This window comes from Eubalaena glacialis, chromosome 8 (genome assembly GCF_028564815.1).
Source record: "Eubalaena glacialis isolate mEubGla1 chromosome 8, mEubGla1.1.hap2.+ XY, whole genome shotgun sequence".
NCBI classification, from domain to species: domain Eukaryota; kingdom Metazoa; phylum Chordata; class Mammalia; order Artiodactyla; family Balaenidae; genus Eubalaena; species Eubalaena glacialis.
The window spans coordinates 87093869-87110790 of record NC_083723.1 but is presented as its reverse complement, the minus strand read 5'-3'; the positions used below and the strand labels follow the sequence as shown (position 1 = coordinate 87110790).

Below are 16922 nucleotides of genomic sequence, written 5' to 3'. Positions count from 1 at the left end.
CTAGATCCAGAGGCTTGATGAGACTCCAGTTTGATTTCTTTGGTAAGGCTATAAGTGATGGTGTTTTCTTTCAACAGGAGACCATCATAAGTGGTTTTCTCTTTTTTATTTTTGTGATATTAGCAGCTGTTGATGCTCTATGACTAGGTCTATCAGTTCATTGGAGGTTGCAAAATGGTGCTATTCTAATCTATCAATTATATTTCCTTTAGTAGTTGAAATATATTAGAGACAGTTTCCCTCATCATCATCATAGTTTAGGGATGTTTTTCCCCACAGTTCCTAATGGTACTATTATTCATTCTAAGAAAGGCAGGATAAATGCTTGATTCTTTTGTTTCACTTGCCAGTTTTCAAATAACTCATTGCCTTTATAGTATCATCCCAAAGTAGTCACTTGGTTTTCTTTAAAGTATCATTATGAACTCATGAATTTATACACATTTGAAGAGTTTCAGACTACTTCAATTATTATCCCTTTAAAGCTCAAATTCTCTCATCTTTGACCAGTAGGAACTTCTTCAAGTTGGCTCCTGGGTCCTTTTGACATAAGTCTAAGTAGTCTTTGTAGCTTCCTCACTAACTAGTGTGACAAGTTGTTCCAGCCTGTCTTGTACATTTCCAACCCCAGGCTTGAAATCAGTCATTTCTCTTAGAAACTCTGGTTTCTTTTAGTGGGAAATAGTATTAAGACCATGATCTGGGTGCATAGGAATGTCATTGCTACTCAGTTGGTCATTCTTTCTAGACTTCTTCTGTTGACAGTGATAGAAAATATACATATATACATTTACATGTATTATTTTAATATAAAATATATGAGTTCATTCTGACACTTCAAATTCAAATTCAGGACTCCAGGGGTTTTTTTTCTTAGTTTCTTCTGTATCATATCTGTATCTTCTTCTTTCCACACTCAAAGTCCTAACTCTCAAGGACAGGAGGATTGATAGAATTAAAATATCTCATAATTACTCATTTACCTATCCTTCTTTACACACATGACAGCCTCATTTCTCCATTATTTGAGTATATGGCCGTTACGTACAATATATACATTCCCTTTTCATCTTCATTTAGTTTTAGTTCCATCAGCAACTGTAAGATTGATGTTCACCACCAGCCCTTACGCAGATGTCTCTCTAGTCGAGGTGCTGTCTAAAGTTCATTCCTCAGGAAGGACTCATGGGAACAATATTCCCTGAATTCTTGCACATTGATAACAAGCTGGCTTGTCCTTTATATTAGAAAGTCAGTGTTTTTCCGGATATAAAAATCCTTGGCAAGGACTTCCCTGGAAGTCCAGTGGTTAAGGCTCCACACTTCTATTGCAGGAAGTTTGGGTTCAATCCCTGGTCAGGGAACTAGGATCCCACATGCCACAGAGTGTGGCCAAAAAAAACCCCAAAAAAACCTTGGCACAGTTTCTTTCCCTAAGTGTCTTAAATATGTTATTTAAAAGCCTAATGATAATCTAATTTTCTTTTTCTTATAAGTCACTTGCTGTTTTTGCCTAGTTCAAAGGATTTTTTTTTCTTCTATAAAATTTAGTCATCTAACTAGACTATGTCTTGGTGTCGGCTGTTGTATATTGATGTTCTCAGGCATGCAGTGTGCTCTTATCCTCTCATTTTGAAACTAATATGTGGCTTCAAATACATTTTTTATAATTTCAGGAAAGTTTTTAGTATTTGGTCAGTTTCCTTGATTTGGTTTTCTTTGTCAGGGATTTCTAATAACCATATTTTAAATCTTCTTTGCCTGTATTCATGATTTTGCCTATCTCTTGAATGAATACTTTTTATCACTTCATTTATTTTTTATCTTGAAGGTTTTCCTCTTTTTCATATTCTATTTCTCTTAAAACGTCAGCTATTGTATTCCCTTCCTCTTGTGTTCATTCTAATTTAGATTTCATTACTTTTATAATCTTGTATTCTTCCCTGAGTTCTTTTATTCCATAATAATTTTTCCAATTCTGATTTCTGTTGTTCTTTCATGTCTTATACCATTTTATTAATGCTTCTCACTCATTTTGAAATACTGTTATGTTTTAATCCTTTTTTTGGCATGATTTTCTGGCATGCTTTTGCTATCTGTAAGGATGTGATTCTGTTCCTTATTCTTTTTTTTTTTTTTTTTCTTATAATAACTTTGTAGGGGAGTTGACCTAGATACATATCTGTTGCTCATTTTTATGTGAAATTAGTTTTCAAAAACTCTTAGAAAGAGAAGTGGCTCAGGGTAGCTTCTCCAAATGCACAGAACTCCTTCTTCCATTGTTTTTGTGTAGTGTTAAAAAGTAAGTAAATAAACACATGGCTGCTTGCATTTTGAAATTTTCTGATTCTGTCCCTATGCACACTTTTACCTGGATTTTCTGTCTACTTTGCTTCTATCCAACTCAGTTTTGATTCCAAACCCACTAGTTTCCCCTCAGTGTGGGCCCTGTCCTGGAAGGGAGGTCTGGTAGATCAGTTTCTAGAATTTGTAAATGCCTGACCACTCAAACCCTTTAGTCCTTATAACCTTGAGTCCTTTGCACTCATCTGCTATTGCAGTGTGCAAAACCCCTCCCAGTTTCAGCTGATGTTCTTCATTGGCCCACCATACTTTGTCGCCAATACCTGTGGGCTATTTGGAGATTCTGCTATTCATCCCTTTGCTTCCCTTTACTTTCTCCCACACTGATGTTGATTACCCTTAAGTCTCATGATTGTGAGTGGTTTATCGTTGCCTTAATTGTATTCTGGGGCTCGTGGAGATATCTAGTTTTGTTGTAAGTATTGTCCATGGGGTTTTGGTTTTCCTATCTAGAAGCTCTATTTTTTTTTTTTTTTTTTTTTGTAGAGATTCAGTGAAATTCCAAAACTCTGCTGCCTCCACCACCATCTTTCCAGAATCCTCCCTTGTGGAGACTGTAGTTTTACATCAATGTTTACTGTATATACCACTCTGCAACTTCTGCTTTTCACTCACCATTATGTTTTTGAGATCTATATGTGTCAAGACATATATAGACTTAGGTCAAGCCTCTTAATTATTCTATAGTCCTTCACCATATAAATGTCCCATATTTTATTTATCCATCCCCATTTTTATTGAACATTCAAAATCTATGATAAACCTTACTTCATATTTTCACATCTCTGAATTAGAGAAAGAAGAAAATGTTATTACCATTTTACAAAAAGGAAGAAAAATTAAAAAGTCATAATCATCATTAAGACTTGTTTTGATTGTTGTCATTTCTGTGTAATAGACCACACTGACAGATATCACCATTTTTACCTTGAGTTTTATTTTCTCTTTTTAAGCAAAGTTGTGTTGTTCAAAGATGAAAGGCTGAGTAAAAATCTTATTTCTCAGATGATCCTGTCCCAATGTACCAGCAAAATACAAAACAACATGAACCAAGATTGCTGGTGTTCAAGGTTCCACCTTGGCTCCTTTTGACTCATAACAGAAAATTTTAGAGTCTGCTGAGGTAAAATGAGAGGTTGAAAATCAGATGGTGGTAAAATAGAAGCTAACACTTTGCCAAGGGAAGGAAAGTTGGTATTTCAGTTTTTCAGTGGAAGGTTACCTTTTAATTGGAGGAATTTCAAAGGATTTATAAGGTTATTTGGAGTTATTTTCATTTTATTAATTAATATTCACCTCTAGATAGAAATAAAGTACTCAGTTCGGATTAAACGCTCTTTCACCGGACAGACATAAGGGCAGGGTTGGCGTTACTGTTTCCATTTTGTGGATATGAAAGAGTGCACAGAATGGTCACGTGAATTGTATAGGGTGACAAAGATAGTCTGACCCTTAGCTAAAGATTTCTCCTTCTAGGAAACATAATAGGCCTGGTCCACAGTGACTGCCTGCACCCAGTATTGCCTTCTGTCTGGTGAGAATGGGAGAGAGGGGAAGTCAAAATATGCACAGCAACAAACAGTTATTATTTTTAAAATTATTTTTAAGTAGTACTGCTTTTATCTCCAAAGCTAAACAAGTATATAAAACATAACCTTAGCAGAGAAACCATGCAAGCAACATTCTTGAGAATAATCACTCAGTAACTCATGCGGGTCTTTCCAATGCCTGGGAAGACAATTTTTTCGAATTGTGCAAAGTATTTCTGACCTTCAGTTTCACCCACTGCATTTGCCTCTGGCTCTCATTAGTAAACACCTTGGAAGAATCTCAGAATTGTTAATGGAAAATGATTAATGGAATCATTCTCACCAGGGGTCAGTAGACTTATATGCCCTCAGAGTCTTGCTAGAACTTCACTTTCTTGGGTCACCTGTGCAGAAATCTTATCTCCATGGAGTATGATAGTTAAAAACTCATGTCGTCTTAAAATGAGGAAGGCAGCTCTCCTCACATTCTGTAGGTTCTGAAAATCTACATGCAGCCCAGAACACATAGCTACAAAACTATCTCAGTGGTCAGTTCACCTCACTGTGCTGCAAATTTCTAATCAGTAGTTAGTGTATACCTGCCATACCTGAGGTAGATGAGGCATCAAATAAAATGTCCTAAGTACGTTGAAATGCATACTACAAATAGTTTGGGCTTTTGGGGTAGAAGACTTTAATCTCTTACTGAACCACTGTGCTCTTGGGCAAGCCTTACCTCTCTAAACCTCAAAGTTCCTTCCCATAGAATGAGGGTAAAAATAACCACCCCCTCAAAAGTTTCTTATGAGAAACGAAGTGATGATAAACATAAGAGTGACTTACAACTTGGGATGTTCTAGGTTTTATTTACACCCACACATGTGGATACACCTATTGTTCCTTTTTTAACCTTCCTTTGCCCTGGGGAATGACCATACTTTTTTTTCCCTACGCTGTTCCAAGTCCTTTTGATTCTGTAGAAATTAAATGCTCTTGTACCTTCCTGGTCACGGGCAAGGTTTAACTGTATACATTTTACATCAGATAGGTTACTAGCACTATGTTAGTGCCGGTTTTTTCTTCAGTTGTAGCAGTAACAGGTTACCATCTGATCATGGCTGACTGGGCCCTGTCTGGCTTTTTCTAGAGACTTTGCCTCTCTCTGCTCTGCACCCTTCTGTGTTGATCTAGAGTTTGGCTCTCAGACGCCCATCTCTTGTCCCACATTAGCCCATCTCTGCAGGAGCCTCTCATTCTTAACCGTCACAGAATCTGTTTGAGAAAACTGATTGTTCAGATGGCCCTGCACAGAGGGTGAGGAGAACATTGCTGCCACTTACTTCAACTTGAGCAAAATAATGTTCTATAAAAAATACACACACATGCAAACACCTCTTATTTTACCAGAAAAAAGAAAAATGTTCTCTGCCTTTCAGGCAGCACTGCAAGTATATCAAAGAACAGCCTGGTGTCGATTTTTAAATTGCTCTGCTCTCTGCTAAACTAGTTTTACATTAATGATACTGGAAACTCATTTCCAAAGTGCTTTGCAAGTTCACGTAATTTTGAATGTCGCTTACATAATCCTCCAAGCTTCCAAGACAGTGAAGGGAACTGAACTGAATCCTACTCCTACATTTTTCAGATGAGGAAAGTGAAACCCAGAAGGGGAGGCAACCTGACCAAGGTCAGAAGCCAGTTAGCTGGTGCTGAAACCCTGGTGTCTGAGACTTGGGACCTCAGAGCTTTTTTGACACCCCTAAAGAGGAGCACCCAAGGGGTGCAGTTTTTATTTGATAACAGTTGCATTGATATTTAATTCACATGCCATACAATTCACTCATTTAAAGTGTATAATTCAGTGGTTTTTAGTATATTCACAGAGTTGTGCAACCATCGACACCATGAATTTTAGAACATTTTCATTATACCAAAAAGGACCTCCATGCCCCTTAGCCGTCACCTCCCAAACATCCATTCTCCCCAGCGCTAAGCAACCGCTAATCGACTTTATGCCTCTGTGAATTTGCCTATTCTAGGCATTTCATGTAGATGGAATCGTAGAAATATGTTTCTTTCACTCAGCATAATGTATTTAAGTTCATCCATGTTGCAGCATGTATCAGGAAGTCATTACTCTTTATAGCTGAATAATATTTTGTTGTGTGTAGAAAGCCCATTCTGTTCATCCACTCAGCAGTTAATAGCCATTTGGGTTGAGGTATTTCCACTTCTTCGCTATTTTATATAATTCCTCTATGAACGTTCATGTATAAGTTTTTGTGTGGGTATATAAATATCTGAATTCTTTTGGGCCTAGGAGTGGGCTTATTGGCTCACGTAGTAACTCAATATTTAACCATTTGAGGAACTGTCAGACTGTTTACCAAAGTTGCTGTACCATTTTATACACCCACCAGCAGAATATGAGGATTCTGATTTCTCCACATCCTCATCAATACTTGTTATTATCCGTCATTTTTTTTTTAATAAGAGTAACCACCTCTTTTTTTAATGAATTTATTTATTTTATTTATTTATTTTTGGCCTCATTGGGTCTTCATTGCTGCACACGAGCTTTCTCTAGTTGTGGCGAGCGGGGGCTACTCTTCGTTGTGGTGCACGGGCTTCTCATTGCAGTGGCTTCTCTTGTTGCAGAGCACGGGCTCTAGGCACGCGGGCTTCAGTAGTTGTGGCACTCGGGCTCAGTAGTTGTGGCTCACGGGCTTAGTTGCTCCACGGCATGTGGGATCTTCCCAGACCAGGGCTCGAACCCGTGTCCCCTGCATTAGCAGGTGGATTCTCAACCACTGCGCCCCCAGGGAAACCCTTATCTGTCATTTTTATTCTCACATATCATCGTGGGTGTCAAGTGGTATCTCACTGTGGTTTTTATTTACATTTCCTTTAATAGCTGATGATGTTGACCATCTTTTCATGTGCTTATTGGCTATTTGTATAACTTCTTTGGAGAATATCTATTCAGATGATTTTTGAAAATGTTTGGTACAATTCACCAGTGAAGCTATCTGGTCCTGGGCTTTTCTTTATGGGACATTTTTGATTACTAATTTAATCTCTTGTTGTATGTCTATTAAGATTGTATATTTATTCTTGAGTCAGTTTTGGTAGTTTGCCTTTCATTTGCTGCCATGCAGATGTCATAGTATTTCCTTATCGTTCTTTTTATTTCTGTAAGGTCAATAGTAATGTGAGATTAGTTTTAAGTTCCTACTTCAAAAGCATAATGTGTTTGAAGTCTCATGCTTTATTGCAAAAAAAGTCCCATGAAACTATCTATTTTAATATAAAAGTAATATTTACATTATTTACCATTGAGTAAAATTGAAATACCAGAGAGTTTTCCCATATTTATCCTGTTGTTTCACTACCCTATTCTCCAAGCAACTGGTAGCCCAGTTTGAGGTAAGTATGACAAGAAAAATTTTTCTCAGGGAGGGTTTCCCATCTGTCCCCAGGACAGTCCATCCATCCTAACCATGCAAAAGTCCTCCATAGAATTACCAGGGTTCCACAGTCAGCTGACAAACTGGAGAAACAGGACCAGAGATTTAACAGGTTTCCTTGTCCAAACAGACCAATCCATAAAGCCTTCCTGTACTTTCATAACATGGGAAGCAGGAGAAGGAGGTTGTCTAGGCCATGGGTTTGCATATGTGTGTGTGTGTGTGTGTGTGTGTGTGTGTGTGTGTTCTCTGGTGTAGATGGCAATGCAGAGACACCTGTGACAGTTAGTAGCCTTTTATGTCTGGAATACCAACAGCAAAAATTAAATAGCCAAAGTAAAGTCTTTTTTCCCCAAATTAACATCAGAGAAGAATATTTTCAACAAAGCAATATTTCAGGTTATTTACTTTAAAGCAAGTCCTGTTTCTGTCATCATCAACAAATGAGATCCTTACCAACATTCAGACATTCCCTGTTGTACAAAAGAAAATGAGACTCCAGAATTTAACTGTATTTTTATCAAAAATTAGTGATCTTTAACATCTACAGTAAACAAAGTGTCATTTACATAAACCTGAGATGGAAATGATATTTTCATGGATATATTAACTGTAACATTTCTCCCAAACCTTTACAATTAATCACTTGAATTAATAATAAATTAAGCACTTAGCTTCAGTTCCTAGTAAAGATCATTATTAACTCGTGTGTTAAATTCATCATAATGAAAAATAATTTATTTCCCCTGATTTTTCTTAGAAAAACTGTTCTTGAAGACCACCTGCTATTTAGTGGTAGGCATATTTGGACCAGACATCATAAAACTGTGAGTATGCCAGCACATTAATCTGATTTGGTTGCTGGGACGTGATGGGGGGGAAGCAGGAAAACTGGGAGGTAGCTGGCTCCATTTCCAGTTGGATCTACTTTTTGTAAAAGGGCGTAATCTCTATCCAGTTCTTGTTAATAGTGGAAAATTCAAACCTGACTCAGATCCTTTGTGATCCTAGGCAAAGGCTCCCTTTGAATTACAGTGTGGCAACCTGGCTCAGTTTCTCTCCAAGAGGCTTTCAGAAGGAATTTCACCAATAATGCCAACAAATGACAAGATCCTAGTGACTGGACATGGGAATTTGACCCTTTCTCCTGAGCTTGCCCTACACTCCCTCCTGGGTTCTCGGGCCATGTGCTTCTCAGGTTCTTTCCTTCTCTCCTCTCACCTGCTGGTTTCCTGGTCTTCTCTCCAGCCCCACCCTTCAAGATCCTGTATGTGCGCCATTATCATTATCTGTCTGCTTCCTTTCTTTCTTTTCTCTTTTTTGAGCTCAGAGCACTGGATCAGATAAATCATATTCCTGTTCATGGCACTTTCTCATCAAGGATTCATACATGGCTTTCTTGTATTTCTTATTTAGTTATTTACCTAGTTACTTTGAATACTGTAATTAGCTTCCAAATTACCACCCAAGGCAAATTCTAGGTCCTTGACAATAACTTACCCTAACCACACGGTCCTTCTCTTCATTCTCAAGTTTTTCTCTACCCGAGTAATAAATCCCATGTTTATCTTTCTCTTGTTTCCTTTTTCTATAGTCTTTATATATGTGTATATTTTTATTAATATGATAAATTATAATCATAAAAATAATATATGCTAATACAATAAATAATTATTAATATATTTATTTTATATATTCCTTTAAAGCATATTTTAAAATTCTGGTTATTTCTTTACTTTATGAAGAGAGTATCACATTGTTCATAATCTTTGGGGACTTACCACTTACATTTGTATGTCTAAGATTCATCCATAGATTTGTGTCACTGCTGTAGTTCATGCACTCTGACGGCACACAACATTCCACTGTGTCTCTACAAGAGTCTATTTCTTCACTCTCCCATTGACGGGTGTTTGGGTTGTTTTCTGGTTTTGCACTGTTCACATGTGGCGCTTGTGAACAGTGCTACTATGAACATTCTTACATGGTGCCTATTTTATATGCCTAATATTAGCCTCAGAGCAGAGTGGCTTAGAGAAGCTAACCCCGCAGAAGGGTAGCCTGCAGTTACAGAATTCTAAAGACAAAAAGAACTTAAAATGATACAGACCAGAGGGATAATCAGTGTTCCATCGTGCTGTACACCTGCCTCTATTTATATTGCTCTCCCTCTACTGTGGTCAGTGATTTTTCACGGGCCCTGGACTGGGAGTTTTTGGAAGGTAAGGACCCCTTCTTCTTAGCTCATATCCCTATTACTGCCACTGCCTCCTAATAGGACCCCAGCCCTGCAGGATTGCCCATTGCCTTGCAAGTCCATAATCCACATTCTAGCTGGCTAGATAGCTTTTTAATGCAAAACGAATTATGGCAATCTCCAACATAAAATTTTCACACCCTTCGCAGGATTCCCCTACACAAAGGTCTTTATGAGCTGACCCCTGAGGACATTTTCAGACTCATCCTTGGCTGCTCCACAGCACACCATGCTCCAAACCACTTGTAATTCTCCCCACACATCAGTAGGTTTTTGCCTCAGGACCTTTGCATGAGCTGTTCGCTCAGCTTGGCACATCCAAAACCTGTACCCTAAACAAATCTTACTTCTTTGGACCTCAGCTCCAGGGTCACTTCCTCTGGAAGCTTTCCTGACCCTCCCTAGGCTAAGATAGATACCCCCAACACACACACACAGACACACACACATTCTTCCTATCCTGTGCAAACCTCTAGCATAGCACTTATCATGTCTGTTTGTACTTTAATTCTCCATTTACTTTTTTGAGTTGCTAACTAGATTGAAAGACTTCTGAGAACAAAGACTACATTTATTCATCTTAAGCAAAATACTGAATATGTGGAAGGAAGGAAGGAAGGAAGGGTGGGAGGAAGGGGAAGCAGGGAGCTTTGTATCTCCAGGGCTTGGTGCAATACTTGAGCATAGAAAGCCTTTAGTAAACATTTGTTAAATTGATTAATTCTTTATAAAAATAAAATTATCACTACAGATGAACTAAAGAAAAGAAAACAATTTAGCCTATTCAATGAATCTGTTTACACACCTAGTCTGAGCCAGGTGCTCTGGGGGAAACAACAGCTTGGCCAGAGAGGTTTTCCTGGGCCTAGATCAGGGAACCAGAGAAGTAAGTGGAAAACAGTCACAGAAGCCAAAGAGGGCAGTACACACAGATATGCAAAAGGGATGTCAGAGATTAGCTACCAAGTGTGCTGGGAGTAATAGGGAAGTGGCCTGGGTTCACTGGGAAACCCAGTGCTCTTCTGTAGCTGGCTAGAGGGCGCTGAGTGCAAGAGCCAGTTAAGCATGGGATCAAAGAGAGGACAGACAGACACTGTACTAGATAACTACAGGTGTGGACTGTACAAGAGACAGTCCCCACCTCAAATAACTATAAGTGGACACAGGGTGTTGAGAAAAAATGGGCCTGGCAAGCCACTGAAAGAGGCTAAATAGGTGGTGGGGAGGGGAAGAAAGTTTTTCCTTTGAGAGTCATAAGATGACTAATTCTCATTAGTATGGGGGAGGCCACTTTGAAGAAAGATAGATACAATAAATGATCCCCCTTTGTGGTTGTGTCCACTATTAGTTTTGTTTGTGTGTAATTTTCCAGGACCCATATTAGTTGTTTGCTGATAGCAATTTCTCTTCCTATGGTGGCCTCTTCTTACAGCTTATTTTAATCAATCACGTGCAGTTCTGGGCTGATGTAGACCCTGAACATGACAACCTTATGATTTAGTTTTACCTGAATTTCAGGCTTCCAATACTAAATGTGTTTCCTAACCCAGAGGGCATCCCTCCTCATTATTTCACAGGTCAATTCTCAATGATTCATGGACTAATTATTCAGCAGTTACATTTCCTCCCCACAGGCGAACCACAGGATGTTGTTTGGAAGTGGGACACCTGAGTACTTGGGCATTCATTAGCCCAAGAACCTGGGTCAGGCAGGGCGGGGCTACTTCCGGGAGCAACCACGCCTAGCCAGTGACCACGTGCTCGGTCTTCCTTGTCTTGACTTCTGTTGTGCCAGAGGTTGCCATAGCAAAGCTGATGCTGGTCTTCTGTTCATCTCACCTTGCTTCATGGTATCTATTTATGCTCTCAATCATAAAATCTTATATTCCAAACTTAGGGGTTTTCAGAAATCAGGAGAGGCCTAAACTACTAACATGTTTAGAAGAAAAATGCAAAACAGGGTTTAAAACAATTTTGGTACAACTTAAATGTAATTAACGTATTTTTAAATAGCAAAAATATAAAGTACAATAATACAACTGAGCCATTGACAAGGTAATGACAAGATTTATAGAAATGATTAAATTCCTAGTACACTCTAAAGAGTGTGGTCCAGAAGTGAGATAAAAGTGTTAAGTCATATGAGGAAGATCTTCTTTCAATGCTGTGAGTGTATCTCTGTGGCTATATATTAATGTATAAATTCTCCTTTGAAAGTGATGTCAAAGGTCTAAATCTGAGAGCTTTCTTGTGTGAAAGGCCCTGTCCTTGCTCCCTGCCATAGGCTATCACTCTACCTGTCTGTTCAAACTTAACCCTGACCGTGCTCCCTTCTTTTGATTTATGATGATGACAATCATCAGCATTGACTTCCTTCTACCATGATCTTAATTAAACTTGTTAATTAGCTCTGCTGAATGTGTTGAAGCTTCCTCCCCACATGACTCACTCCTGTACAACTCTGTTACCTGTAAAGGTAGTAAAGGATGTAAATTGAAATGTGACCATTTTGATCTTATTTGCAGCTCCGGGAAAAAGAAGGCAATGTTGGATGGGAATAGTTATTAAGGGTTTGGAGATTTCCTAAGGATTTCACAAATTATGTATAGCCTAGGCCTTCTGTCCCAAGGTAGGTTAAAAGCACACATGCTACTTTGCCACTTCTTTGCATCTTGCACATTGTCATGGTCTTACACTTGTCTGGATGTATGAGGCTCAGCGCTTTCTATTCTTGTCCAAAGGAGTGCTTCTCAATTCCAGTCTTTTGATGATAAAGCTCTGATCTTAGAGGACTGGGGAAGGAAACCACATACCCAGTTCCCCTCTTCAATTTTTCAGTTCAGAGAACACAAGTCTCACTCTCTGAATGAGGGGCCCCCATCCCCACTCCCATATTCAAGTTCACTTACTTGAAATTTTGCTCTGTTTGCAGGGGAAAGAGAATAGATCTTGGACACTATATGATGAATTGGCTCTGGTGGGTCTGAATTGCCACAGATGGGATATTGGCCTTAGGTTGAAAAAAAAAAAAGATTAAGCAGAGCCTTATTTATTACCCTCCTGAGTCCACAAAGTACCAGATTCCCCCCAAAGACAGCAGTCATCAATTAAATAAATGAACCATTAAGTTGAGAACAGATGTGTGAAAACAGCCGCCCTCTCCTGATTTACTGACCCTTGGTAGACATTACTTTGGTAATGGATCTTGTGTGTCACAAACTGCTTGTCCCACAGCTTAGTTACCTTTAAGTTACCTTCCCCTCCACCTCCTATGAAGGAACCCTGGGGCCAAGCAGATGACTCTCATGATGAGCTCGCTTTCCTGTCTTAACTCAGATGCTCGCAAAAAGCTGAAAAGCCGTCTAGCCAGTCACATTGTTAGTCTCATTCAGCTGGAATGAAATTTGAAAGCCATGATCCCAGCCTATGTTTTCACATACTAGTGACCATCAAAATATTTTCTCTTTTTTTAATTGAAGTATAGTTCATTTACAATATTGTCTTAGTTTCAGGGGTACAGCAAAGTGATTGGGTTATACATATATTCTTTTTTATTATTTTCCATTATAGTTTATTATGAGATATTGAATATAGTTCCCTATGCTACACAGTAAAATCTTGTTGTTTATCTGTTTTATGTATGGTAGTGTGTATCTGTTAATCCCATATTCCTAATTTATCCCTCCCCCTTCCCCTTTGGTAACCATAAGTTTCTTTTCTATGTCTGTGAGTCTATTTCTGTTTTGTATATAAGTCCACTTGTACTATTTTTTAGATTCCACATATAAGTGGTATCATATAACATTTGTCTTTCTCTCTCTGACTTACTTCACTTAGTATGATAATCTCTAGGTCCATCCATGTTGCAACAAATGGCATTATTTCATCCTTTTTTATGGCATTGTTTAATTCTTTTTTATTCCATTGTGTGTGTGTGTGTGTCTATACACACACACACACACACACACACATATATCACATCTTCTTTATCCATTCACCTGTTGATAGACAGGTTGCTTCCCTGTCTTGGCTATTCTAAATAGTGCTGCTATTAACATTGGGGTGCATGTGTCTTTTCAAATTAGAGTTTTCATCTTTTCCTGATAGATGCCCAGGAATGGGATTCCTGGATCACATCAAAATATTTAAAGATCTCTGAGATGGGCTCTCTTTCTCCGATAGGCTTTTCATTAATATTGGGGCAGTTCTTTCTGCAAGAATGTTCATGATATAAATTAAGACTCAAGGCCCCTCCTCGCACTTTTTGCTTGGCAGTCCAAAGTTAAGATTATTAGAGCTTTTAAAGATGTTTCAATGTTCAGCAACTATTAAAAGTGCTACTTATGCACACTAAGTGAAACCAGGATGCGTTTCTGTTTTATTTTGTTTTGTTTGCACCTTGCTTTTGTTTTACCTCTCTAAATCTCATTTTTTATTCTGCATGTCCAGGTAGAAAACTCCCTTGAAGGAGTGAGCAACCTGATGGAGGGTTGGTAGAATGGTTACTGGAGAAATAAAGCAGAAACAGGAATGAAGCCAGGGAGCAGATCCAATGACTTACATCCAGACCCTGGTCACAGGGCCAAGCATTGCCAAGCTCACCAGTGCTTCTCAAGGGCTGGCCCGTGGGTGGGCTGTGACTGCATTCAGTCAAAAAAAACAAAAAAACAGAAACAACTTAGCTTTGCTTGTGAAGTAGAAGGAAGAGGAGGAGGAGGAGGGTCAGGGAGAGAAGAATGGTGGTAGTGATTGTAGTAGCTGTAGAGATAGTCACTGTAATAGTTGGAGGGGGAGGGTGTTAGAGTAGATTTATTACAAGGGCACCTAAAGCATGTCATGGAACTTAAAGGCAGGAAAATATCCAGGCTTCAGACAGAGCTGGAAACAGGACTGGGAAGCCACCAGGAACAGAGTCTTCCTCACTGCACACGTTGGGTTCTGCCCCCTGAACCCCATCCTACAGACTAGCTTTCCAAATGCTCTGTCCTCATGGCAGGAAATGACATTACAGTCCCCAGTCACTATAGCTCCTGCTATTCTTGGAACAGCCCAGAATGAAGTCAGACTTTTTAATACCAATTCCAAATTTCCCTGAGAGAGAATCTGATTGGTCCTACTTGAATTGCAGTCTAATGAGGACCAATCAACTGGCGGGAGATACGAAGTATATGCACAGTTGCCAGGAACCCACCCCTACAGGTGAAGGGGGACAGTTAAGTGATCATGTGAGTTGAGAAGAAACCCCTCAAAATAGCTTCTAGAATCTATAACTGTCCTTCCAAGATTAGTCTCTAGATATTACCAATGTATGTTTCTGGAGTCTTTGTTTTTATTGTTTTGATTTGAGTTTGAATCAGTAGTTTACTTGGAAAAGTTACTATAAGTCCACACATGACTTGTTCCTTCATTTGAAGCAGCACATTATACTCATTCTTCTTGGTTTAAGAGTGTTGGGGGTGACATGTAGAAAATGAATATGCAAGGTTTGTTTTAACCCCTTCAAACCTAGACATAAACCAAAATGTTTGAAGAGCACTATCCTTACACCATACTCAGGGGAAAAAGTCAAAGATAAACATATTTACTTTAAAAGGAAAAGAGGTGATTTGGATTATATCTAAGAAAATAATTTTAGGTGTTTAAGGCTATATCAAAGATTTTTTGCTATAAGGCTCAGCAAACATTAAAATGTTGTTCTGGGGCTTCCCTGGTGGTGCAGTGGTTGAGAGTCTGCCTGCCAATGCGGGGGACATGGGTTTGAGCCCTGGTCTGGGAAGATCCCACATGCCTCTGGGCAACTGAGCCCGTGAGCCACAACTACTGAGTCCACGTGCCACAACTACTGAAGCCCATGCACCTAGAGCTCATGCTCCACAACAAGAGAAGCCACAGCAATGAGAAGCCCATGCACCACAACGAAGAGTAGCCCCCAATCGTCTTAACTAGAGAAAGTCTGCATGCAGCAACAAAGAGCCAACACAGCCAAAAATAAATTAATTAAATAAATAAATTTAAAAAATAATGTTGTTCCCATGAAATTACACCCCTGTCCATTTTTCCTTTCTCAATTTTGTTTGCGGCTTCTCCTGAAAAGCATCACAGTGCCCGTGTGAGAGGCCGGCTCACAGCTCAGTGCTGTTAGCCCCCTCTCCCCACCCCCAGGACTTTATTCTAAAAGTAGGAGAGAGCAAATGGCAGGAAATCGTTATGATCCAGCAGCTGCATGGAGCTGGACTCAAAGGCCATACTAGAATCCATTCTGGGAACTGACCTTCTTTTGAAATAGCTTTTGTTTCCTAATGCCTGAGAGCTTTTAAATATCCTTTGTTTTGCCCTATTTCCCTCCAGGCTCAGAGCGGATGTGAATGCTGATGTGGTGTGTCACACCCTGGAGTTTTGTAAACAGGACCCTGGCCAACCCTTGTGTCACCTCTATCCCCTTCCCAAGGTGAGTGCTTTTTCATTCTGAATGTCAGATTACGGTGATATGCAAGCCCTTTGGAAATCTGGTACAGGGAGGTTCAGCTTCACTGGCTCAGTGGTTTGGGGACAGGGACCGGCAAAATGACATTTTCCATTACATTGCCTGGAATAATATTCCCAAACTTCAACTTAGATCCCTCCCCCATGCCACCAAAGAATGTCTTTGTTGTTTATTTTAGACTGTAATCTAGAGCTGGACCGGCAGTACATAGGAAATCTGACCAGCCAAGGTGAGAAGAGGTTAAATCCCTCTCCACCCCTTAAAAATCAAGCAAGTTACTTTTATAGAGTGACCAGCTCATGCAGTTTGCCCAAGACTTTCCTGGTATAAGCACTTGGAAGTCCCACATCCTGGGAAAACTTGGGCAGTTGTTTCCCCTAGTCTAAGCTTTATTGTTCTCACCCATAAAATCGGTCTAACAAAATACCTAAAATACCTCCCTCATAGATTTGTTGGGGGAAGTAGGTGAACTAATATATATAAAATGCTTAGCACAATACCTGCTGCATAAATAAATATTAATAAAAATGGTAGCTAATAAATTATTACCAATATCATTATTATTCAGAGGTAGCTCTTCAGAATACCGTGTGTGCATTATATCATGTTGGACAATTTTTTATTTTTATTTATTTATTTTTTTAATATTTATTTATGTATTTATTTTTTGGCTGCTTCGGGTCTTAGTTGCGGCACATGGGATCTTTCATTGCGGCGTGTGGGCTCTTCATTGCAGTGCATGGACTTCTCTCTAGTTGTGGCGCACAGGCTTATTAGTTGTGGTGCGAGGGCTCTCTAGTTGTGGCATGTGGGCTTAGTAG

The 16922-nt window shown here is 39.2% G+C and overlaps 1 protein-coding gene across 4 annotated transcripts in view; it reads left to right on the top strand.

Moving 5' to 3' along the window:
* Positions 1-16922, top strand: part of AOAH (acyloxyacyl hydrolase) — a 177653-nt gene that overhangs the window by 22095 nt on the left and 138636 nt on the right. For 3 of the 4 annotated variants that reach the window (XM_061197922.1, XM_061197920.1, XM_061197921.1), the window contains 2 exons: positions 8121-8187; positions 15966-16065. In XM_061197922.1, coding sequence (XP_061053905.1) covers positions 8121-8187; positions 15966-16065 — 167 coding nt within the window. Of the gene's footprint in view, positions 1-8120; positions 8188-14772; positions 14843-15965; positions 16066-16922 lie in introns of those variants that run through there. The other variant, XM_061197923.1, reaches the window with a different exon arrangement.